This window comes from Musa acuminata, chromosome BXJ2-8 (genome assembly GCF_036884655.1).
Source record: "Musa acuminata AAA Group cultivar baxijiao chromosome BXJ2-8, Cavendish_Baxijiao_AAA, whole genome shotgun sequence".
Lineage (NCBI taxonomy): Eukaryota > Viridiplantae > Streptophyta > Magnoliopsida > Zingiberales > Musaceae > Musa > Musa acuminata.
The window spans coordinates 1,070,286-1,095,755 of NC_088345.1; the positions used below are offsets into that span (position 1 = coordinate 1,070,286).

General features: G+C 37.3%; 2 protein-coding genes and 1 long non-coding RNA gene across 24 annotated transcripts; 2 read left to right on the top strand and 1 right to left on the bottom strand.

Moving 5' to 3' along the window:
- Positions 1-111: 111 nt before the first annotated feature.
- LOC135618528 (cyclin-dependent kinase G-2-like) lies at positions 112-8,452 on the bottom strand. Of its 22 annotated transcripts, none has more exons than XM_065119458.1 (12): positions 6,515-8,450; positions 6,298-6,426; positions 5,975-6,110; positions 5,799-5,887; positions 5,473-5,584; positions 5,268-5,374; positions 5,034-5,167; positions 4,790-4,910; positions 4,535-4,608; positions 3,183-3,276; positions 668-1,172; positions 112-418 (listed from the first exon to the last, which is right to left on the bottom strand). In XM_065119458.1, the coding sequence occupies exons 1-7, from the start codon at positions 7,999-8,001 to the stop codon at positions 5,068-5,070; spliced, it is 2,160 nt and encodes a 719-aa protein (XP_064975530.1). In that variant the 5' UTR covers positions 8,002-8,450; the 3' UTR covers positions 112-418; positions 668-1,172; positions 3,183-3,276; positions 4,535-4,608; positions 4,790-4,910; positions 5,034-5,067. The 22 variants fall into 22 exon arrangements, with proteins under 22 accessions (XP_064975530.1, XP_064975529.1, XP_064975528.1 ...); XM_065119457.1 differs by having other exon boundaries at positions 4,790-4,914; XM_065119456.1 differs by having other exon boundaries at positions 4,982-5,167.
- A 4,600-nt stretch (positions 8,453-13,052) lies between these two features.
- LOC135618530 (transcription factor GTE9-like) lies at positions 13,053-22,600 on the top strand. Its single transcript, XM_065119462.1, has 10 exons — positions 13,053-15,089; positions 15,181-15,229; positions 15,323-15,478; positions 20,612-20,682; positions 20,840-20,909; positions 21,060-21,140; positions 21,237-21,352; positions 21,449-21,515; positions 21,597-21,739; positions 21,815-22,600. Exons 1-10 carry the CDS (start codon positions 13,929-13,931, stop codon positions 22,079-22,081), a joined length of 2,181 nt encoding a protein of 726 aa, XP_064975534.1. The 5' UTR covers positions 13,053-13,928; the 3' UTR covers positions 22,082-22,600.
- An 862-nt stretch (positions 22,601-23,462) lies between these two features.
- Positions 23,463-25,184, top strand: LOC135618472 (uncharacterized). Its single transcript, XR_010489021.1, has 3 exons — positions 23,463-23,865; positions 23,978-24,084; positions 24,383-25,184. It is a non-coding gene; the product is annotated as an uncharacterized LOC135618472 (long non-coding RNA).
- The last annotated feature ends 286 nt before the right edge of the window (positions 25,185-25,470 follow it).

The following is a 25,470-nucleotide window of genomic DNA, read 5'->3' on the forward strand; positions in this document are numbered from 1 at the left end:
TATGCATAGGTCATGGTGTCGTACAGATTATTCGCCAAGACGCAGATGTTCATCAGAAGCCAGAAAAGGCCAGACACGAAACTACTAGCAGGAAGTTTACCAAAACATCTCTGATAATAATAATATAACCCTAGCATTAGATATTTACCCATGCCATATACCCATGCCGACTCTACATGTAGTATTATTCACTCACCAAGCATTAGATATTTAGTTTTTGGTCAGAGCATTCAGGGAAATTAAATGACACACCGTGGGCAATCACTTTTAAATATCCATGACAACAGAAAATACATGTGAAACTCTCAAGGAAAAAAAAATTCATGTTCAGCACTGTCCCCCTATTCTCTCTAACATGTTTTGATATCACCAGTATCTTCTGGAAATGATCAGCTGGAGACCACCGAGGCCTAATAAGCTGAAAAAAGGCAAGTGAACAGGACAGGGTTAGACTGTAAGTTATCTGAAATCCTCAAGATTATAAATAGCATGGCATTGCCCACTGTGTAACAGAATCAATAGATTGATTGTGAATCACAAGAAAAACTAGAAAAGAAAATCCAAGGCAAACGAAACCATAATAGATCTTTACATAATCAGATGATTCAATAAACAAGGTAACCGACCTAGTAGGGAAGAGCAGGAAAGAAAAAAAAAAGTGATGTACCTCAGAGGGTGGTGCTTCAGGCAAGACTGCTTAGGCAGATGACTTGAGATTCAATAGTCACGGCCAAAGCTATATCTTGTGGTCATATGCTTCAGTCTACACTTAACAGAGTTTATCACCCTCGTGGACACCACAACACTATGTAAAGGTAGCTTATATCTGCAGGAATGCAATTGGAAAGAGGAGACACTGAAAAAAACAAATGCTTACTGCCTAGTCATATCCAGATTATATACATGAGGTGGACAACAAACCACTTGTTCCAGATTGCAGAAAGTACTGAAATTGCAACGGATGAATGTGACTAAAAGGATCATAAAATATAATATATGAAGCCATTTTTCTATTAAAGTCAATAATTAGACTAAATATATAGGTCAGAAAAATTACTCAACAGTTGACTGAGTTATGCAGTAGGATCCTTCCTGCAGTGGAGAACTTATGTATTTCCATCCTAATGCTCACTTTTGAGAAAGGATGGTGCTCATCATTGACTTGGTGAATCCTACATACAAAAACAGACATCAATTTACTGCTGATACAGTGGGATCAAAAACCAACACCTGCATTTGCCCCAAATGTGATGAACTCAAGCAACAACAACAGTAAACATATACATATATGCTACATCTCTTCCAAAAATATCTCTTTGCACGAATAAATAACAGTCTAAAGATCTCAGCAATTCATAATCATATTATGGTGACCTATAGCTCCCAAAGTGATCACAGACAAATCTAAAAGGTTCGTAGATTTTTTTTCTCAGATGCATCAAGCAATCTTTAAAAGATGAAATTCCAAACAACAAAGCAGAAGGCTCATCTAGATTGATAAGTGTGAACTATCCACCACTTCAATTAAGTTGTTTGAGCCTAGAGTATGGTACATGAAGAATTGAAGACAAGAAAAGAATACCATTAATTTGATGAATGCAGACCATAACTTCTACTCAAGGGTTACAACTGCTAGACTCTAGAAGAGTTGTCATGTTAGGTTTAAGTTCTACTTAACATGAACAGGATAAAATTGAAAACTCTAAATGTATAATACAATAGTCTCCATGAAACAATGAGTTCCAAGGAATGTCCTACGAGCAAATGGAGTTTTGCATAGGTAAATTCAGAACAAGTATAAAGTTGCCTAAATTCAGTTTACCTCTTTCCTCGACCCGCATTAGCTATCTAGTTCCTAAATCTACGCTCAACTATAAGATATGGCATGGAAAACAATGACATCCACAATACAAGTCCTGCTGAAAAATTATACAAACTTTCATAATGTCATACATCATAAAATTAACACTAGCCAATCTTGATACGCTCAACATGCAGTCCTAGAAGATATTATGTAGTTTAGGAAGCAAAAGTTAAAAATTAATTAAGTCGAGAATAAAATCTCAACCATGATTATTGAGATTCACTAGTTTGTTGATCAGCACAAAAGCCTAACTGGAAAATAGCAAAAATGCAAGTTGAATGAAAATTTATGAAAATTGATTAGTCACATCCAAAACAAAGTTCCAATTAAAAATTATTAAGGAGCAACTAAATGAATATTGATAATTATGTTCTGATAAAAGAATAAAGTATGCATCGCATTGAAAACCCAAGTTTCAAAAGAAAATTATTGAATGATTAAAAAATTGTTATAGATATTAGGCCTAAAGTGAAGGTAGGGCTAGAAGGTTTGAAGTCTCAGTACAATATCTTGTCGAACTGTTATGGTACTGGAAACCAAGGATTTATGAACCTGCATCATTGAAAAAATAGTTTTAAAAAACCTAGTATATAATCTAGCAGCAATCCTTGATCGAAGTAGTAAATACAGATCAATACATGCTGGTCCAACCAGTATTTAAAACCTTGTGGCATGTACAACATTATTCTAATTTTTTCTGGACTTCAAAGCGTTTGTATGGTCTACAAAACCAAAACCCTCAATTATATTTAATTGAAGGAAAACCCTTGGCCATTTTAAACTGGCAAACACCATGATGCTGACAAAGAAAGGGCATGCCTTTCTCGAGTTAGAAGTGATGAGGTGGTAGATATGAAGCTTAAACCACTTTGTCTTCTCAACCTCTCAACAACCTAGAACTAGAAGTTCCAAATCTTTGGTGTATTGGGGCATCACTATCAAAAGTAGAACAAATGTTAACATTATCAAACAAAGTTTGTTGTTAGACCATTTGTATGTTGGCATCTCATCTTACAATTCTTACCTAGTGCTGGATTAAAAAATAAGCGGTAAGACATTCAAATTTCAAACAACAACAGAGAATTCAGATCCAAGCAGTAGGACGTTCCCAACAAGAATTAATGTACTAATATAGTATGAATCTTCTAGCATCCAAACACAGATGGACTAAAATGAAACATTACAAGGAAAAATCATTACAGCAGTAAATTGCAAATAAACTAACAAAATCTAATGAAACAGATCTTAGGAGCAGAGGTACATTTAATATGTGTGGATATGTAGGCTTGAGTTATTATGCAGACTAGGTGAGCAGTACCTCCAATGAAGTCAACACACGCTCAATTCTGAAAATGCAGATAAGGAACTAAACTTGTCTGATTTCCTGAGAAGCTTTTGTAAATTGCAACTCCCTTCAGCAAGAAACAAAGATTACATGATAAAGGCCTCACAAGCGCATGTCACCAAAATCAAGTTCAAGATACCAAACAATAAGAGTTGAATAGAAATTGTAAGTCATCCACAGAAAAGATATTGTTGAAGAGGTGTACCTAACATGAAGCATACAGAACCAAGTTTACAAGATGATAAAGATGGAAGGTCAACAATTTGAACAATATGACACAGAATTGGAAACAAATTAAAGCTATATACAGACAGTTGCCAAACTTTGGAAGACGAGAAAAAAATGGAACAGCCTAGACCAAGGTTGTCCTTAGGGCAGGCTATTTCATGTCATAGTCAATTGTAGTTCAGATATACAGTCTTGATGCACTTTGTGCTGAATATTTTGACTCTTGCTTGAGCTGATGAAGCATGGAAAGCAATAGAGCTTCTTGGTGATCTTTCAAACACATGCATGAATATGTCTGCATTGGAAGATATATTCAATAAAACCAAACACCATCCATAAGGCGACGGATTTTTCTTAACACATTCTTCTAGCCCAGGTTTGAAACTCCGATTATCATTCTTTATGAACTCACTGCCTTTAATGATGCCTTTCTCTCACTTAAAACTTGTAATTTGCCAAATCCTCTTTTGCAACTTTGTTAGTTCCTACTGCCTACCATTAAAAGCTGAGGTATTTTGTCCACATGTTCTGTTTAGCACAAACCATGTTATATCATCATTCACCACTCATATGCAGCTTGATCAAAACTTCTAAACCTCCCTGTATGTAATGGCATATAAATGCATAGACATTCCTGTGTGTTCTTTTTATGACTTTCCAGAGAATGCATGTCCACATGTAAAAGCAATACTTGCATTTATATATGTAAAGTCTCTAATTCAATATCACAATGCAAACACACAACCAATTTCCATGATAAAATTCAAACAAATTAAAGATCTTTTAAAATCATATCCTGGAGCATGTACGATCCTCAAAATTAATGCATAATTATCCAGTTCAGAACACTGCAATTTGTTCCCTGTAGTGATTCGAACTTTAATGAATTCAAAAGGAGGCAAAGAAGCAAAGTACAAACAAGAGCATCAGTGCAGCAGAATAGAAAATTTTACTGTTTGTACTATGTATCAAATCATAAGAATATGTAGGTTAGATCTTTTTAAAATTCTTGCAAACACAATTATACCGATGAACTTGTCAGAACATGCAAAACTCATTCTCTTGCTAGCCTTAAAGAGCATCACAGTATGAATTACCTTCTCACAAGAAAGTTATGATCACTTCCTTTGACACTGGAAGCAGCATGTCCCATCGCACCGACCAGTCAACTCTTGCAAACACAGTATGAACAATCAAATGTGATTACACAAAAGCATAGGCAACATTCAGTTAATTCTTGGTATTAAATCCAGCCTTTAGGATCACATTTACAAAGTGCTAATAAGAAATATGTTACATATACAAGTCTCAGAGGGAATTGATCAAACTGAGATAAAATTGATATCCCACACCTTGAAGGATGCACTGTATAGTTTGTGCTGCTGAAGTAAAAGAGAGTGCCCCGCAAGAGATATTGTTTGGGTCCCAAAAGGAAAATAAAATCCTTTATCACCCTCCACACGATCAGTGGCGCTGGCTAAACAACATTGTCAATCACTCTGGCCATAACAAACTTGTGCAACGTCCAGCAATATATGTATCACCTAAGAAATTAGTGATCAGGAATAGATGACTAAATGAGCAGGCAGCACTCACAGCCGAGACCCTGTAAGTGCTCTGTACTTGTCCTCTAACCAAACAGGGTAGGAAGACCTAGTTCCCCTTGTTGCAATTCCTTCATCCTTTGCTCTGCAAGTGGATCAGGGCTCTTCGTTACTCTTCGTAGACGCCTGAAAATGAAATGAGACAATTCAAAATTGGGTCACACACAAGAGGAAGCGAGGAAGACCACGTTTAGCTGAGGTTTGTTGATTGAACAACTTTAGGCACCTGTCTTGAGCATGCTGAGCAGGATAAGTAGGCATAAATTCCTTAGATTTAGGCAATGGAACCTCACAGAACCAACGATGATTAACGGCAGCTTCTGCTGTTATTCTCTGTGTCCAAAATAAGCCAGCAAACATTCATCAGTAGAGAACTAGCAATATCAGAACTGTCTCTGGTAAGAAATTTGATTTACTATTTCAACATTTACCTTCTCCGGGTCATAAGTCAGAAGTTGGTTTAGTAAGTCAAATCCAGCTTCAGACAGGGTTGGACATCCAGAAAAAGAAGTGGGAGGAAACTTTTCTCGTAGTCTATTATACCTATAAGAAGAAAGAAAAAAATTACTGATGACCGAAGAACATAAAAACTGCTTCACCTAAGTGCTAGTGCCATCAAAGCTTAGGCATGATCATCCAGAGCTCGAGGCCTGGAGAAAGGTTGTGCTAATAAGATCACAGGACAAATAACCACTATAAATTATAAATGCATGCAATAATCAAAAACAAATTGCAGAAGCCTACACTTGGGACTTACGGCTGCTTGACAAAATTAACTTTAACGCCAGGTAATTTGGCAAACCCAGGCCAAATCTTCTCGTTCGGGGTACCAAGTGTCTTGAATATCTGCAGGAAAGCTGGTTACATTAAAAGAGATATACAACCATATGTCAAAGTGTGCTGAATGAGAACGGTTGTATTAGAGAAAAATACCTTGTCAAGTTGATCAAACTCAGTTTTTCCGCTGAATAATGGTTCTTTTGCTAGAAGTTCAGCCATTATGCATCCTAAGGACCACATGTCAACAGCTGTTGAATACTCCTTTGCTCCTAAAAGAAGTTCTGGGGCTCTATCATAACAAAAAGCAAAGTAAGCCTGAAGTGATCAAACTAATTCAATATAGAAGCAATTGTGGTTGACTATGCCATAAAATTAACGTATTGACAAATATTACGAAATTTAACACTCGCCACCATCCCATGAAACAAGAAGCAGAAGAAGAAAAAAAAGTAAAAATACAGATCATGACCATATACCTGTACCATAATGTCACCACCAAGTGAGTGTAAGGTTTCAGTGGGCTGCCGTACTGGCGAGACAAACCAAAATCACATATCTTCAATTCTCCACGATTGTTTAAAAGGATATTTGATGTCTTCAAATCCCTAGAGGGAAGAGAAGTCATTCAGCAAACAGAAATACAAAGGAAGAAATAGAGGCAATAAATGCTAAAGCTGCAAAATCTGGAAGTACCTATGAAGGACCCAATTATCATGAAGGTACTTGACACCTGAAAACAGCTGCAACATCAAACATTTTACCTCACTCTGACTAAACGGCTGCTTCATAGTCTCCATCAGCCCTTTTAAGTCATGTTCCATATATTCCATAACCATAAAAATACTGTCAAGGCTGCTACCAACAACAACCTCCTTAACATCCACAATTGAAGGATGATGAAAAGATAACAAAATATTTATCTCTCTAAGTGAGGTCAGTGGAAAACCCTCCCTCTCCTTTTCCATTTTCACTTTTTTCAATGCCACTATCTCCCCAGTTTTTTTGTCCTTTGCTCTGTACACAACACCATAAGTGCCTTCGTCTATTTTATTAAGCCTCTCAAACTCATCAACACTTCTACAACCTTGCAGCATGTTCATACATCTTTGAGGTGGTTGTGATGGTACCTGCGTCTTGGCTCTATCAACATCAGTTTCAGAGTCAGTATCAGATGATTGATCACCAGTGTCTGCATTAGATACATTGCTGTCAACATTCATATGATCATTTCTTTCAAAGTAAATCCCCCGGTCATCATTTCCATTCTCTCCTTCTGAATCAGATAGCATGGACGGATATACCCTAGAATTTTCTCTCACAATAACCTCACCTAGCTCAGGAGTTGGCGTTTTCTTTTGCAACTGTTTCCCTACTGAATCAGACAAAGGTGTGATTTTTCTCTTTTTAAGTGTAAGATCATCCTTCATCAATTCATCCTCTTCATCATCAAGCGCACTGTTTCCATCTGCCCATCTGGAGAAAGAAATACTCCGAGCTGGTGCAAGTTCCTCTTCATACTCATCTAACGACCAGCCTTTCTGTTCATTATTTGCCAACTGTTCCTGAGGAGGATCTACAGAGACATCTACATCTAAGGGCAATGCATGCCCTACGGCTGGTCGAACAACCTCAATGGAATGTGGCGGTACAAAGCCCTGAGGCAATGGAGGCGGTGGAGGCAGGGAAACATGTTCAAGCTTGTTACTCTTACCACTGGAAGTAGCCACAGTGGGTTGCTTATTGTCAGCCCTGTCCCAAATGATTGGAGAGAATTTCCTCTTCCCAATAGACGCGGAATAATCACCATTCTCCTGAGAATCATTCTCTCTGATCTTTGAAACAGGTGCTTCAGCATCATCCGATCCACTCCCACTGGACAACTCCCCAGTCTCGCGGTCGACGTCTCTCCCAGAAAGTTGGTTTATTTTTCGACTACGACCGCTTCCACCACTCGAATTGCTCGACAAGGGAGAGCGGTAGGAGCCATTCGCCCCTCCTCTCACCCTGATGTCTCTTTGTGTAATACTAACCCTATCACGTGCCTCCCGGCCACGGTCCCTATCGCGACCTCCATCACGGAGACGATCGCGATAATAATCCTTCCTCCTATAGGCTTCTACATCTGCTTCCCGAGCCCGGACCTCGCGATCTCGGTGACCACCATGTTCACCGGCTGCCATAACGTGAGAAACCGCCTAAAGTGGGGGATGGGCCGGGTAATCAAAAGAAACCCTAAAAATCGAGAAAGGGGCGGAAAGCAAAGACAAAACCTAGAGGAGCGAAACGCTAGAATTCACCCAACGAGGCCGATTATAACCACCACCACTCCCAACCCCACCCCCTTAAAAATCTTTCAAGATCAAAGAATAACGTGGAGAAAGATTGACTCGACGTCGAATCGATTAGCAAGAGGCGAACTCCATCAAGAATCGACGAACCTGACGCGTAGCGATCGCGGCAAAGAGCCCGACTGAGATGGAATCGAGCAAGAATTCAGGAGGGGAGGAGGAGTGAGAGACCAGCACGGAAACTGACCTCGAACACAGACCGAACAAGGATTCCGCGGGCGCCGACGGAGACGAGGGCGAAAGGTTGTAAAAACCAGAGGATAAACGCAAAGGTTCGATTCTTATTATTATGCAATTCGACTTGTGCGTCGATGCGAGGAGAGGCCGCCGCAGGCGCCGACCGCGAAAACGTGTGGGCCCTCTTTGGAAGCTCACGTATCGGTCGATCCATACCTTGTATCAATTCTTACCCGACTTATTCACCTGTGTCTGTCCGGTACGACTGATAGAGTGGAAAAGAAGTCAGTGGATGGCATGTCGGGTACGACTGATGAGAGTGGAAAAGAAGTCAGTGGGCCGGATCTATTCTCAACCCGGTTTGGAGTCGGCACTGATAACTCGAGTCAATCCGATAACTCGAGTCATCGCTGGGTCCGATTACCCGACTAACTAATGAACATGATACGGATCCGGTACGGTAGGGTCCGACTCGTGTGATGGTTTTGCTTTTGGATCTGAAACCGTTCTGCAATATGCAGTTTTCGGATCGACCTCACAAAACATGATATTCTCATGTTTAATATGACTCGACTATATATTATATATCATCAGTAAAGACTGTACTAAAATTTGAAATAATTGTGACAAATAAAATAGTAATTAAGAAAAATATGATTGATGTAGTCAATTTGACCCTCATTTTCAAAGTGGATATTTGTCACATCAATAACAGTCGATTTATTAGAGTGTTGAAGATTCCAACGGTGGCCTACTAGCAACTTTCACGAACTACCCCATTTACCCCCCCCCCCCCATAAGTTTTTTTTGTTTTTTTGTGTATTTAGATCCATTTATCATGGTCTATGAGTCAGTATGGCTAGGTCTACGGGACGATATCGAGAGCCTACTGCGGGGTGATATGGATGATGAGATGGCCTGACCCTCAAGAAGGAGTGTTGTTGCATTGGTCGAGATCGGGGCCAATTAACAACTCCACATTGTCTGGCGGTTGGCACTCTCGTGCCGAGTCCCTCGCTGTCAACAAATGGTCACCCTCCTGCAAAAATGGTCTCCGTCGAGTGGTCCCCGGTTGTGGTCCTTCCGATGAGCAAGTTAGTAACGAGAGGAATTGCTTTTGTTTTCTGCCTCTCTCCTAGCTGGAGGTTGGCTAGGGGTTTTATACTATGATGCGAGGGTTGATGGTGCGTCGATTCGACGTCGTTGCTGACCCCGAGGGATGGGACGGCCCTTCTAACTGGTCGCCATTCTGAGACGTGCAGAGCGACGTCAGACGGCACCGCCCCGAGCTCTTGAGACGAGACATATGGTATATCTTCTTGGTATGAGCTCCCGGGACGAGACGTGTGACGAAGGGTTCTGATTTGGCATATGTGTCGGTTGTGACGTGTTCAAGCTGTGAAAATATACCTTATCAATTAGGTTCATGAGATCATTAATATTGAGAAGCTTAACATAAGTAGGTTTGCGAGTAATAGAAAATTTAACCATAATTTTCATGAAGGAGATAAGTATTTTCTAATGACTGTATTAAAACCCTCTCTCTAAGTTTCAAGCCAAATGTCAATAATACATCTCAAAACTCCAATCCACTCTTTTTGGATTATTAGTTTCCAAATCCAACTATATTGATTGGTATTGATGTTCTTAAATGTGAATGATACTATATATGACATGAACCAGCTTAGATCAGACAGAACCATTCTTAATAGAATAATAAGAAGGATCTATTAGTATTGATATTCCCAAATGTCAACAAGATCATATTTGGCATCAACCAGCTTAGATCACATGTAACCATCCTTGTCAAGGCAAGAAGGATCCTTTTGGTGTGTAAGGCATATCTTTGATAACTTTACATGATGTAACAGTGGGGCCAACAAATTAGATTTATCCCTCTCGAGTTGTCACCTTTCTATTGAAGGAATTATCTAATCAACCTCTCAATCCCGAATAGGATAGAAATATGAGTTCAACAATAATTAAAGCCTACATAAAAATAGAGTAAAATACAAAATCAATCAAAGTGAAAGAAGAGACCTACTTTTCACATTTGTAATGATAAAATCATTATAAGAGGGAGAAAAGAATTTTACTTGGAGTCACCATGTTCTAATACACTTGAAAGAAAATAAATCTCTCATTCACACCAAATAAGAAATATTTTTTTAAATATATTTAAATATAATATCCAAGTCTTACACATATTGAATTATGATCCGTATATCATAAATAAAAATAATATATATTATTCATATTTAGTAATATGATTTGTGATGTCTATGTTTTATAAATACGATAAACATATGCTCATATTTTTTTAATTTTAAAATTAAAGTTTATGCTTCCCAAAATATGTTACTCATAATATTCTATGAATTTTTAGTTGTGCATGCATAAACATCAATATCTACTTTATGTATATTCTAGAATGAAAAAACATAATTTTTTAGTACAACAAACTTAAGTGTGCTAGTGGATTTAAATATGAGGCTAGATTATGATAATAAACATACATATAGTGACTAAACATAATTATTTAATTTTAATCAATATTGAGTGAATCTTAATGTTTGAATAAGTTTGATCATGATTAAAGTAGGGAAGCTTGAGTCTAATCATATATGCGGAGGATAATAAGCTATTTAAATATGGTTGAAGTAATTAAAAATTAAATAAAAATATTAATCAAAGATGTGAGATTGAATAATAGTTTTAAAAAAAAATATTATATTTGTCAAATCAAATTAGATTCAATTGAAGTTAGTACAATCTTACAATAATAATAATAATAACATGAAATTAGGTCTAACGAGATCGAACCCTAGACCTCAAGCTAACATCTTAAACATCTTTATCTTATTTTAGCCCCATCATCTTTACCACGATGATAACTTATAATTTTTTTTCTCCTTTTCTTTAGTCATTCTCTCAGTTTTTCTCATAAAAGTTAGGAAACTTTAATTCTAAGGAAGGTTAAGGTAAAAAAAACTCAATTCTTCCCTTATTAATCCTACGATTTTGGTTTTACAAATTATAGCTAGATTTTTTTTTCAACTATTTTTTAGTAACCTAAATTATAAATTAATATTTAATTTTATAAATAATTTTTGTATAAATCTCTTATGGTTCTAAGCCTCTTGTATGACTTTAATTTAAGATTAATATATAAAGTTACGAGGGTCCAGATATTTTTATTTTCTATGAATAAATTATATTCGAGGTGAATTGACTTACTAATATAATTAGGCTATGCCATTTTGATATATCTTAATAGGTAAATGACATAATGTCATGAGCAAAATAAAAGGTAAATGGAGAAGTGATGAAGTCAAAGAAAGACAAATGATAATAATGAGGTTGCTAATTCATTTTTTTTATCATGATTTGATTGTTGTCGACTAGGGTTATATCGATGATAATCGATAAGTGATGTTGTTACTTAGACATTTCATTTAAGGTTGTGATGATAGTGATATTGCTGTTGTGATAGTTGAAGACTAAGGAGAATAGTAGCGGAGAGAAATGAAAAGAAAATAATAAATAGGGTTGAGCCTTGTACCCTTAAGGATTTCCTTCTCATTTAAGGTTTACGATGACTATAAGCTCTTAACTATTTATTTATTTATTTATAAACTCTAAAATATGAGATTTATAATATTTTTATAAGGATGATTGTCGTGTTTCCATTCTAGAAGAAAGTGAGTATGAATCTATAGGATAAAGATTAATATTTATCATTTGATGAGTTTCACACATATTATTCTAGAGTGGTGGGTAGGGATCCGTAAGATGAAGATAAATACTTACTCTTATATGAATTCCACATATTCTCTTCTACAAGCGCGAGGGGAGGGGAGGGGAGGGGATTATAGATTCATATGATGAAGACATATATATCAATTTCAAAATCCTTTACCATGTGCATTTTATGATATATGTTTTGACGATCCCATATAAGCTCAAGCTCAAAGCTTCATAAAAAATTATCCTATGTTAAATCTTACTATATTATAATAAAAAATAAATATATGTAGAATAATTGTTCTTGAGTATTTATGATCCTATGACTCAGATATAATAAACCAAAGCTCTTCATGTCCTCTCGTACCAGTATAATAATACGATGGTGCTACGATCCCTATCACAATTATATCAAAATTTTTAATAAATATCATCGGTTAGCTAGATTAAAAAAAATTAGACCAATCCATAGGACATCTAATCATTTTTGGTGAGTATAAGTGAAAAGAAAAAGCTATATTTTGCTCAATCAATTGTTTCCAGAAAAACTCTACTCAAAAAAAGAATAAATAGGTTGCATTTTCCTCTTTAATTGGTCACGTAAAATATTTAATAGCAAATCATACCAAAATAACGTTTTACTTATGATTCATATATCTTTTATGCCATTATTACATGCATCCGTACTCGAAAGCCTTGACATTGTGAGTTCATAAGATGGCAATCCAAGTACGGTGCAGGCATGGATCCGAACTCCGGAAACGAAGCTTACCGAACCAGTCGGGTCGGATCGGGGCGGATGGCGTTTCGGATCCGATAGCGGCCGTTCTGAAATCGCAACTACAAAATTAATCTCGACTGTTCGATCGAGCGTACAGACAAGAATGTGACGGTCAAGATTGTGATCCGAGATCTATAAATTAAAGGGTAATAAGGCACGGCTTCGCCACTTCGGCTCTCGAAAGCGATCCGTCTTCGCGTCCGTCGTTGGGCTTCATTTGCGTTGTCGTTTCCTTCCTCCGCTCTTCATTTGAGGCTCGAAGAAGGGGAAGAAGGCGGCGAAGGGGAGCGAGGGAGAGAGGGATAAGAGAAGAGAGGGGGTTTGCGCTCTCCGGGGTTCCATCGAGGCGACGGGAGGCGCGGCGCCAGCTCGAGATCCAGGCTTCGTGTCGGTTCCTGGAAGCATTTTTCGCGTTCATTTCTCTCGTCCCCCCGCCGCCTCTGACATCTTTCCCCGGGTTTCGCGGTATTCGATCTAGGGTTTTTGAGGAAGGTGGAGCCATCGGAGCTTCGGTTTCATTTATTGTGGCATTTCGAGCTTCTAGGCTGCTCTCCTTGGCTGCGGTTCTCGGAGGCCTGCAGAAGGGCTAGGGCTTGGGGTTTTGATTTCCTGGAGGCAGGGCGGGGGTCGACTTGCCTCGATTTCAATCAGATTTTGGTTTTTGAATCGTTGCCGTGACCATTCGGTGGAAGCTAGGGTTTTTGCTGCCAATATTCTGGCAGTTATCGATTTGTTTAAGCTATGCAGGACTGAGTATCCAATATTGCCAGAAAAAGTTTTATATTGAAGTCTCTCATTGATGGATCTTGAGCTATGGTTTTGTCCGAAATAAGATACCTTTATCATTAGTGAGAAATAATCATTATGTGAATTTTGAATGGTTTATTTTCTGAATCCAGTATTCAAATAAGTCCGCCTATTTATGAATTACTTTATGAAGGCTATTTCGTTCGTCCGGGAGAATTGGTACTGTAGCAAGATTGAAATTTTGAGTTTGATCTTTTATTTTAGTCTACAGTGCTGAAGGACAAATACTGGAATTTATTTAAATGCTGTGATGGGGAAAGCACAAAAGTTCTCAAAAGGATACCCTTCTGGCTTTGGTCCGGACTACCATCATGTAGGGGATACTATGGGTGAGTCTGAAGGTTTCGGTAGCTGTGGTCGTGCCGGCTCAGAGGATTCTTCTGCCCCTAAGAGGAAGTGCATAAGCTTGAATGCGGACAGATGTGACAAATTTGATATCCCATTTGAGCTATTTTCACTTTCAAAGATGTCCAGGTCTGAGAAGAAAGACTTGGAGGTGAGACTTAGAAGGGAACTCGAGCAGGTTCGAATGTTTCAGAAGAAAATGCTCTCTAGCAATGCAACAGGCACTAATGGGGTTGCTTTTTCATCCTCCAGTGATGGGTATGTAAAAAAAGGGGATCCGTTGGGCCAGAATGGTTCAAATTTGAAGTGTGTTAACTCTGGAAAATTTGAGATGGCAAAGAAGGTGCAACATACAAATATAATTAGCAACCCATATTCTATTCTAATGAAACAGTGTGAGACACTTCTCAAGCGCCTGATGAGCCATCAATATGGATGGGTATTTAACACTCCTGTTGATGTAGTGAAGTTGAATATTCCAGATTACTCTCAAGTTATCAAACATCCAATGGATTTGGGAACCATCAAGACTAGGATAGGATTAGGTAGCTATTCCAGCCCATGGGATTTTGTTTCTGATGTCAGGCTTACTTTCACCAACGCGAAGACCTATAATCCACCTGGTAATGATGTACATATTATGGCAGACACTATGAGTAAGTTCTTTGAAACAAGATGGAAGCCGATTGAAAAAAAATTGGTTGCTGCTGATGCTGCTGCTAGTAAAGAAGCAGAAACTCCAAAGCCAGTTCTGCGGCCAAACAAGAGGAAATCTCCCCCTCACAACAATAATATTATCCTCCCAGAGGATGTGAGGCCGAAAATGACAATTGAGGAGAAACAGAGCCTAAGTAGGCGCCTAGCATCTCTAGGAGACATGCCCGAACATATGGTTAACTTTTTGAGAAGGAACAATGCAGTGAGCCATACTAGCGAGGATGAGATAGAGCTTGATTTAGATGCAATGAGTGATGATTTACTATTTGAATTAAGGAAGCTTTTGGAAGAATATTGTCTTGGGGAACGATTAAGGGTCCAAGCTAAAGCTGAGACTTATGAAGTTGAGGTGTGTATTCTGTTGTATTGACTCGTTATATGGTTAAGTACTAACATATTTATTTTTATTTATGATTGCACATTTTCTTTTGTATGTGCAGATTTTAAATGAATCAGGACTTAGCAATTCATCGATGCATGCTTGCAAAGGTTAAATTCTCATTTTAGCTTGACTATGAAGAGCTATATACTTGAGACAAGTTTAATCTAACGGTTCTTTTATTGCCTTTCATAATTTGGCAGGCAATGAACCAGCCGAGGAGGATGTTGATATTGTTGGCAATGATCCTCCTGTTTCAAGTTATCCTCCTGTGGTGATAGAAAAAGATGCTATGCTAAGAAGCGGAAAATGTAGTAGTTCCAATAGTTCAAGTAGTGATTCTGGTTCATCATCCAGCGGTTAGTGTTGCTTCTGATTTCCCTTTTGTCTTTATTTTTATCAGAAGTTCTATGCTCATGATATGTTGATTCATAAAATCAGCGGTGTTCATGTCTTGCATTTTGAATTCTTTACATTTTCATGCCATGCTGTGCTTCACTTTGTTGACATTTCTAAGTTATACTATTCCATGGTTGCTTTTACACTTTCATGGTATTTTGGGAAATTGTCTCTTGGACCTCTCACCCTATGCCCTTTCTTTTTGAATCTCAACTTCTTACTTGTTTGTGGAAGGAGCTTAGAGGACATAAATAGCATCACCAGATCAGCATTTAATATTTAAAAATAAATAAAATTGATAAAGAAAGAAGATACTCCAGATTTGGTTTACTCATTCATTTTTCTAAAATGTTTTTCCTTTTTTTCCCCCTTTCTTTGTATATTTTGATTTCTGTTGGTATTAGTCAGTCCAAGTAAACCCTTGCAATAATTTCCAAGTAAACCCTTGCAATAATTTATAGGGAGCAAGTGGATTGCCTGTTCCATAAGGATATCAGCTGATTTCGATCCAGTATAGCTGGATCTCTTTGGGTTCTGTGATACTTTGATCTCTATTGTGCTGTTCTGAAAAAAAAAATTCAGTGACATAAGATATGACTGTCACAGAGAATAAAATGAACCGAAAAGGAAGCTTTATTTCTTCAGTGCTAGTAGGGAGTTAAACACTCTCATTATTATATCGCCATAGAAGAATGCACCCATATATTAGTTATTCTCATTTGTTATTGGAAACTTAATAAAAGAAACTTATGCGTATATGCCTGATTGTTTGATTATATGTGTGGTACACACTTAAGAAACACATGCATGGGCCATGTGGATTTATTTTGATAATTAAATATTAATAAGTTATAGAAACCAATTTATATTCTCACTCATGTGCTAAGATGGTGCATGTAAAAAGGATCTTTTATGGACAAGGGAAAGGCAGCTAATCAGGAGAATGGAAGAAGCACTTAGGCGAAGAGGAATGCACATAAATAGAGTGATCGAAAGAGAAGATTCAAGTTGGCATGTCTGTCACATTCTGGGCCTGATGGGCTAATTGACCTCTTAACTTTGTTTGGGTCAAACCACTGTACAAGATGCTTAAGTTAAAGTTGATAGTAGTACACTCATTAAACTCTTATAAGTCAATCTTTTGTTTTGTCCACTTTCGATGTGGGAGTAATCAGGGTGTTACAATGTTTGTTTCTTTTCTTTCTCCTCATTTCTCTCTTTCCCACCACTTTTTTCTTTAGTAACGTAACCATCCATGACAACAATTCCATCAACAGAATCTCCATTTTAGGCCTATTCAAGCTTATCGTATGCTTTATTACTTCTGGCTGCAAGGATGAGAGGGACAATCAGCCTTGGAAGGCTTGCCTCATCATTCAGTTGAAAATTTCACAGTGAAAGATCCTAATATGCATTGTGCTGTTGTTCATCTCTTTCTTTGATCTTATACCAAGTTTCATAATCGGTAAGACTTAAGAGCGTGGATAGTCTTGTTCCTACCTAACAGTCTGACATCTATTGTTTCCACCTTTTTTTAGTGTCACTTGTGAGATTAGATTTGTGCTGCAGTCATGTATTCTTGTATTTGTACTGGCTTATCAGTCTTGTATTTTTTACTAGGTACTATTTGTACAAAATCTTTTTGTTTCACACCTGAATGTTGTTTTCTCAAATTTGAATGCCTAAAAGTTCCTACCAAATTCTAAACAGCTCCTTATCGTGGTCTACATGAGATTTGGACTAGTTGATGTCTCCACAAAACCACCCTCTGTCCTTATATGCTTCATTCCAAATTTCAGTTGCTTAAATATCTATCAAAGTTCAGTTTTCTTACCTAAAAGGTAACTCACACCAAAGATATGAGTTACTTAAGGTCCTATATGTGTTTCTGCTACCTTCTAAATTCTAGGGATAGCTTACTCAATCGACTGTTTGGATTTCCTTCATCGTTGTATTCCCTTGACTATGCTTAGCAAAGAATGAGATATTAATGAAATGTATCAAACTTTTGTTCTTTTTCTCAAAATAAATTTAATTATGGTCTCCTATTTGAATTTTCTCCAGTTTCACAGATAACTAACATCATTCTTTTGAGTTTGTTAAAAGTTAGGAGTCCATAGCTATGTAGGGTGAATTTGAAAAGATAGATAAAACTTAATTGTTTATCACTTGTTTTCTTCTTTGACGTTTCAGTTTATTTGACTGGTGTATTTATGATCTCACACTGATATAGCTATTTTTGAAAATGGTTGTCACCCTTCTACCTATCATCTAGAGTGCTCAAATTGCATGTGACTTACTCCAAGACTCATGGATTATTATATTCATGATCTGCTCCCTAAGATGTGTATCCTTTATCTTTCTTTTTATTGTCATGCTTGAGATTCGCAATGGAACTTGCCATTTTTCGATGCAATATTTAGCCCATTTAGAGGTCATCTTTTATGTTACTTAATTTCAGCTATTGGGTCTTGTAATTCTCTTGTTTTACAAGTATGCAATCCTTTGATTGAGCCAACTCAAGTCTTTTCTTTCTAAAGACTTGATAAAGTTCTTGTCAAAGAACATATTATTTTCTTTTGTTCTTTATGTTTTTGAACTTCAGTGAATTACTTGAAAAAGAGGGGAGGAGCAGAAATGAAAGGAGATTATTTGATTATGACAATAAAATTTATATTTAAAATTATATGTTCGTATCGGTGAACCAATCAATCATCGGTATGGTACGTATCGAGGTGTACCGATATATCATATATCGGTACACCTGGGTGTACCAATGGTATGGTAAAATTATTGAAAATAGCTCCAATTTTTTTTTAAAAAAATAGAAAAAATGGATTAGGGTTTTTAAGTTGAAAATAAATATAAATTTAGTATAATTTTAGCAAACATAATCTAAATTAGGAAAGAATAGTGATATATCTTTTTTGAGCTTTGCGAAGTAATTTTGCGGTACGTTCCGGACCTTCCTTTCGTGAATATTGAATTATTCATAAAAAATTGATTTGAATTATTAGATTATTTTCTAAACAACTTAAACTTTAAGATTCAAATGAATCAATTAATAAATCGATGGATATACTTGATTCTACCACTAAAAAGAACGACATGACTCCACGGGTGGTGGATCGAGATCCTTGATCCCATGTATCTGTATATCAATTTAAAATATTTGTTGGACCCAATCTTAAAAATAATCCCATGACATAATATATTGATATACCGTATGCCATTGATGCATCAATGTGGAGACGATCGTAGTTTGATCGTCGTGAACCACATGTGTCCGAGGTGGCTCCTAAGTTAAGGATGATTGTGGCATATATTGATGCAGAGCATGGAGAATATCAGAATTCTACTTTCACCATTGATCTGCTACTTCGTATTATAAGATCGATTATCATACTGTTGCTTGGAGAAGTATGATCAACTATCACCGTACTGTTGTTGGTCGTAAGATTCTCCATAATACGATGACTGTGAATACGATGAGCTTCGCCCTGTGTCTACGTTGTGTAGGCTCTGTCGCATTTGCTCAAAATCATCCATTACATTCCCTTTCCCCTTCTCCTTCCCCTTATGTGTATAAACTTGACCACTACCTCGTCTAGCTCCATGATTTGAATATTGGGTGACATGTGTAAAAGACTGTTCTTCGGTTCATGCACTACCCTCAAATTGTGTAAGATGGGGCCATTGACTCCCCGACATCGCCACCATCATCGGTCGAGGCATTGTTGTCCATGTCGTTGCCATGTCTCTTAGCCGAGTGGGTTGTTGAATGCGATCGATAAGTTGTATCATCTCCCGATTTGATTCTTTCCAATGGTGCGGTTGTTGATGCTACCGCTTTCCCCTTTGTCTTATGGGTGGTGGTTTTGGGCCCAATGGCTGCCCAAGTTCTCACAAGGCCTGGGTAGGTGGTTGCCAAACTTTCAGATGCCTGCTTTTTTCATAGGCAGGTATCTAGTAGTTTCCAGTTGTGATGTGGAGGACTGCAGGATTAGGATAATTTTAAAGCATCTTTAGTAATTAAATGTTAATTGAATTTTTGTTAATATGTTATATACTAGTTCTCATTTGGGACTTAATATGTTATATACTAGTCACAGTAGTGACTGCCGAATACATTTGTGTGCTTGATGTTCCTATTTAGGTGTTGTTCAGTCATGACATATGATCGTGTCCTGATTGCTGTGATGAGTTTGTATGCTTTATATCATTTGGGATTAGCACCTTAGTATGATGATCTCCAGAAAAGCACCTGCATTAGAAAATAACAAATTTATATATCATATGATATATGGAAATTTTTATTTTTATAGAAAAATAACAAATAATATGTATCATAGATTGTTTTTAATATCTAATCATTGATTACCAAAGATTTTTTGTTCATAATGAGTATTCAGATATAAAAGGAATTTTTTTAAAGCCTTGTCGAGAATAGAACCTGTGACTAGAGATAAGCTTCTCATAATATTGGAAACTAAGAGTTTGATTATGGGCCCTGATCTGGCCAATATATTATCAGTGCACTTGTACCAACAGTAATCATTGGAATAATTTTGGAGTTTTGACTTTTCATGTATGAGAGACATCATAGACGGATTATGACAGTTCATTTTAAATAGGCAAATGAAAACCAGAAAGGCAATGTTACAGCCAGTGTCAGTTCACTGCAAGTCTGCATGTTAAAATTGGCCTATAAATGCAGTATATGGTATATGGTTCTTCAGAAAATATCACAGCAAGTTCATTTCAGGTAATCTGGTTCACCAAGATTTGTTAGGTTTGGTGGCTGCTGTGTCTTTTTTTTTGCTTTTACTGTTTGCTTGTTTGTTAATCAAGTGAAGGTAAGGGTTACCCAAACTCAGGTAGGTTAGAAAGTAGATGCATGAATTTAGTAACTCCAATAACAGGTTAGTTGTTTTTCTATCTACTTGTTAGATATCTTATCATTCGCCGTACTGCAAAAGTTGTTTCATTCTGTGTTTCTTGCTAAGTATTGATGCCACCTAACTTCTTGTTAGAGGCCCAGATATTTTCCCTGCAAATATACTGTATTGTTATAGGCTTTTGATTCTTTGCAGATTCAGATTCTGGTAGTTCCTCTGAAAGTGAATCAGACAATAAAGTTACTAGTCCCAAGAAGGATATGAAGGTATTTAAAATCCATCATTGCTTTGTGGTACAAAAACTCAAAACTAAAAGCATGGTTATTTTGTGTTATTTTCTCCATTATCATTTAAAGTTTTACTGAGAATTTTTCCTTATTCATTTTGTTACTTACTAACTTAATTTACTTCTTGTCCATTCAGAAAAGTATTCTGTCCGGGCAAGCTTTGGACCAAGAAATAAGTGATTTATCAAATCCACGTGATGGAAACAGTGAGTTATAGTTGTTGCTGTCTTCAACAGTTATTCTATAGTATAATTTTTCAAGCTTACAGATACTCATAAAGCAGGAAATTTAGATATGGTTCTTATCTCTGGGCCCTAAGTTATTGCCTGAATGTATGTAGTGTTGGCTGCATGCAGGAACTTCAGAGGGTACAAATCAACAAGAACAAGTAGCGCATCCAAAACCTGAATCTGTTGTGATAGAACAAAACAGGGAGGGTAAGCAGTAATTTAAAATGCATGTGAAATGAAAAGGTGTTTGAGCATATGGATATGATATGCATGAATTGCCTTAACTTCTCGACATGGAACTAGGGGACAATGCTCCATCTGAAAGGCAGTTCTCCCCTGAAAAGCTCTATCGGGCAGCTATTCTGAAAAGTCGCTTTGCTGACACAATTCTTAAAGCTCGTGAGAAGACTCTAGATCAGGTTGGTTACAGAACCTGGCCTTTGTTGCATTGTTATATTTTTTACTCTATTGGTGTGTTTGTCACATGAATTCCCTTTTTTTTTTTGGAGTTTTAGGGTGAGAGTAGAGACCCAGAGAAGCTTCGTCGTGAGAGGGAGGAGCTTGAAAGGCAGAAAAGAGAAGGTACCATCAACTTTCATAGACTGCCTGAATCATGATTTTTTGTGTGTTATGCATTAACACTTTGTCTTACCTTGAGCTCAGAGAGAGCCAGGCTGCAAGCAGAAGCTAAAGCTGCTGAAGAGGCTCGACGTCTAGTTGAAGCAGAAGCTGCAGCACAAGCTGCAGCAGAAGCTAAGCGCAAAAGGGAACTCGAAAGGGAAGCAGCACGTCAAGCCTTGCTACAGGCAAGTATTGTTTTCGGCATACATAGTCTATGTGGCATTTGCTCGCTTGTTGCTCTTACCTCGTGTGATACACAGATGGAGAAAACCGTGGAGATAAATGAAAGCAGTGTATTTCTTAAAGATCTGGAAATACTTAGAACTGCTCCAGGTGAACACTTACCTAGTTCAGTTGGTGAGACAAGCCCGGATCGCTCGCCAGAGGGCATCAGTGGCTTTCAACTTGGGGGAAGCAACCCTTTGGAACAGCTTGGTTTATACATGAAGGCCGATGATGAAGAGGACGAAGAAGTTGAGCCAAATAGTGCTACTGCCAATGATGCTGAGGAAGGAGAAATTGATTGATGGTTTTCAGCTCTGGTTACTATGGTATGCCTGTTGACTAAATTTTGATGAGGTTAATTTATGCGCCATGGCGTGGCATACTATGGTGAACTAGGTAGGTGTATGTTTGTCTGAATATTCAGACACCTTCAGTTTCTTCAGACACGCACATCAAGCACTATGAAGATACATGATTGCTGTATGAAGAATGTGATATGGGTGATGTAGGTGGATCTTGTTTTAGTTTATGGCTTGTGGTTCTCGCATCTTCAAGGTTCATGGCTCCAGTCCCATTAGATGGATCGGTGTACCTCTTCAGGATAAGGACAATATCATCCGGTGATGGGTTGGGTATTTGGATCTTCCTTGGCCATATATTTGAATCAGAGGAATTAGCATTTGCATGCATCAGATGATATTAGCCCAGAGCAACAGGTGGGTTTTGTAGATTTTTGTTGATATTACAATTTTGCTTGTGGCCCCAAAACTGTACAAAGACAAATTAAATAGTCAAAAGAACTGTTTCTAAATCTTTTATTCTATCACCCACATTCATCTGGGGTTCCCTGCTGGACATATGCCTCAATTGAAGGTCATAGTTTTCAGATCTGAAGCGGATAATATAACCAAGTCTCAAAGCATGTCGCTTTTGGTTTTTTTTATATTTGTATTTTCTTTTACTTTTTCAGCCTTCATAAGATTTTGCAATGTTTCTTTTGATATCTAGATGCTTCATTGTATTCAAACAGGTGAAAAAGAATCCCAAAATTGATTGGTCTTTTAGCATCCCTGGCCAATGTGGTTCCTACATTTTTGTCATGTGGACCTGGTGGAAACTGAATCCATAGTATGCTGTTAATGTATATTGATTTTGTCGTTTATGTGTCGGGCCATTGTTTTTGTCTTTCTATTAAGTCTTAGCAGATCAATCAAAGAACAACTCAAGCACCAGAATTGTTGGTCCAGAACTCAGTGCTCTCTGTTCTTGTCGGTCTGATTTTAATATCTTCATGTTTATAGAGGTTCTTCTGCATGCTGTTGCTTTCTTTCTGTCGGAAAACTATTTGATTATGTTAAAAATAGAAATGATGATTGTGGAAGGTTGTTGTTTTGGTGGGAGTCGAGGATTTCATATAAATTGGCAAAGCAGCTTAAAGCTAGACTGTTTTTGTGATGACAGAGGACTGGGCAACATATCTACATGCATGTGCTGATGGGAAAAAAAGCCGAGGAAACTGATTTGATATTTCTTGGATTCTGTCTGGTTGTATCTCAAACACATGAAATAACATGTGGAGAATATAAAGGTTGCAATTTATTTATTTATTTATTTATTTTTTTGTGATTTGAAATCGGATGCATATCTGATGTTTAGAGGATAGAATTTGGAACGTGGAATTCAAAACATCAAGTCTATGTATGATCGCAATCTATCCAACTCTAGTTTCTAGTTGATCTCGATAAGTGGAATTTTTTACTGGTTAGGTTTAGCTAATTGATATCTTAAAAAATATATTGGATAAGGTTTTCAACAAAATAAAAAAAAAGAAAAGGGATTTCTAAACCTCATAAAACAAAAAAATCTACATACGTATGCTGGAATATGCTAACATACGTATGCCTCAGTAACACCGTCACCGAGCTGCGCGTGTGTAATCCTCAAAGCTGCATATGATAGATATCGGGCCCACTTCCCAAACCTATACATACTCGACTCCTCCGAGCGATCAGCACTTCTCCCATGTTTGCTCAAGATCTGGCTGCTCGCGTTCGAGCTCGATCACTTCGCCTCTCTGTTCTATGAGGTACTTGTGATTTGTTCCTCTTCTTTTCGTTCTTGTTTCTCGATTTGAGATTGTCGACGCGCCCAATAGAGCCTTTCTGATGTGCTAAGAACAACATGATCGGTGAGTCCAGAAAGAAGGGGGAAATGGATGGAAATCGTCACATCTGATATTTCTGAACCGCATCCAGGGAAAAGACGAACTCTTTCTGAGACTTGGCCAAGCAATCAACGAACCAAGGTAAAATCTTGCTTTTTGACGGGTTCTGCAAGGTTCTTCATCTCAATGCTCTGTGATTTGTTTATGTCATTGGCTATTCTAATCGTTGGTGAAGGCACCCACCCCCACCAAATAGGAATGTGACTTCTATAACATGATCTTGAATACTTGGATGATTTTTCTGGACGGAAAGATGCAATGCCACCTATGTTTCATATAATGTGCGATATGAACCCTTCCATTTTGAGTGGAATATATAATACATGTAATGCTTGGATGTTATGCTACATTAGTTTGTTCATGAGATTGCTGTGCACAGGTCGGAGATCGGGGATATCCAACCCAGTAGCTCACTGAAGTTGCAGTCAGGTTGATATGTTCTCGATGGAAATCGTGGAGGTAATTTGACTCTCAGGCTATATTATTTGAACATTTCCATCCTATTTTTCAAATGCCATATCCAAAAATTACTTACCTTTATTTGTTTTTTAATTATTGTTTTAGTAGTTGTATTGCATTTACCCTATATATTGACTGTTAAATGACATCCTGATGTTTCATATATTTAGTACTGATCAATGCTAGAGAAATTGAACAGCTGAACCTTTTAAAATAGCACCAACAGGACTATAAGAAACTTGAAACTGCATAAGAAACCGAACCAAAAATGCAGACTTTTGTTTCATGTGATACAATGGTCTGTTTTGTATGATAAAATGGTTTCGTTTTGTCGGAAAAAAGAGCTCCCAGATCGATTGATTATATTTCCATCTAAATTTGGATAAAATTGAAACTGCACAAACCCGTAGCACAAAGATGACATGATGGTGGCAACCATATTAGTTAACATTCTGTAGGATGAGGAGGAAGAAGTTATAGTTCTAGCAATTATCATTTTTTAAGGTCTACCACACCCATGAGATATATAAATGTTGAGCCAATGTCAGAGGTTTGACCAAAGGGGAAGGAAATTGATGAAAATGGATATGCGGACGATGAAATTTTTAACGATGACAAGGTATAACAAATGGAGGTGATCATAATTAAATACAAAAATATGTCTATGAAGAGAATAACTGAGATGGAATAGAACTAGTTCACATACAGACAACCATAAAAACAGGTATGAGATGTTAGGCAAATGAGATACAAGAAGTGACTTTTAGTACAGACTTGTACCTGGTGTGATGAACATTAATTTCAGAAGATAGATACATGGCTGAAACTTTTGGAGCATTTTAATCTCAGATCAATATACCAGGAAAAATACTAATAATCTACCAAAAGATCTGCAGTTTCGGAAGTCTTAAGTTCTAGCAATAATTACTGAGAAGAAACACAAAAGTCATGTTCAATGCCACAAAATCATTAGAGATGGAACTATTTTTCTGATTTCTTTTATTTATT

What these genes read in the sequence shown, in the direction of transcription:
- LOC135618528 (XM_065119458.1), bottom strand. Translation starts at nt 8,001, where the DNA reads ATGGCAGCCGGTGAACATGGTGGTCACCGAGATCGCGAGGTCCGGGCT. An exon ending in GTTAATTTTGTCAAGCAGCC is followed by an intron (nt 5,585 to 5,798) that starts GTAAGTCCCAAG and finishes TTCTTCTTATAG; the next exon opens with GTATAATAGACTACGAGAAA. An exon ending in GCTCAGCATGCTCAAGACAG is followed by an intron (nt 5,168 to 5,267) that starts GTGCCTAAAGTT and finishes TTTCATTTTCAG; the next exon opens with GCGTCTACGAAGAGTAACGA.
- LOC135618530 (XM_065119462.1), top strand. Translation starts at nt 13,929, where the DNA reads ATGGGGAAAGCACAAAAGTTCTCAAAAGGATACCCTTCTGGCTTTGGT. An exon ending in ATCGATGCATGCTTGCAAAG is followed by an intron (nt 15,230 to 15,322) that starts GTTAAATTCTCA and finishes ATAATTTGGCAG; the next exon opens with GCAATGAACCAGCCGAGGAG. An exon ending in CACGTCAAGCCTTGCTACAG is followed by an intron (nt 21,740 to 21,814) that starts GCAAGTATTGTT and finishes TGTGATACACAG; the next exon opens with ATGGAGAAAACCGTGGAGAT.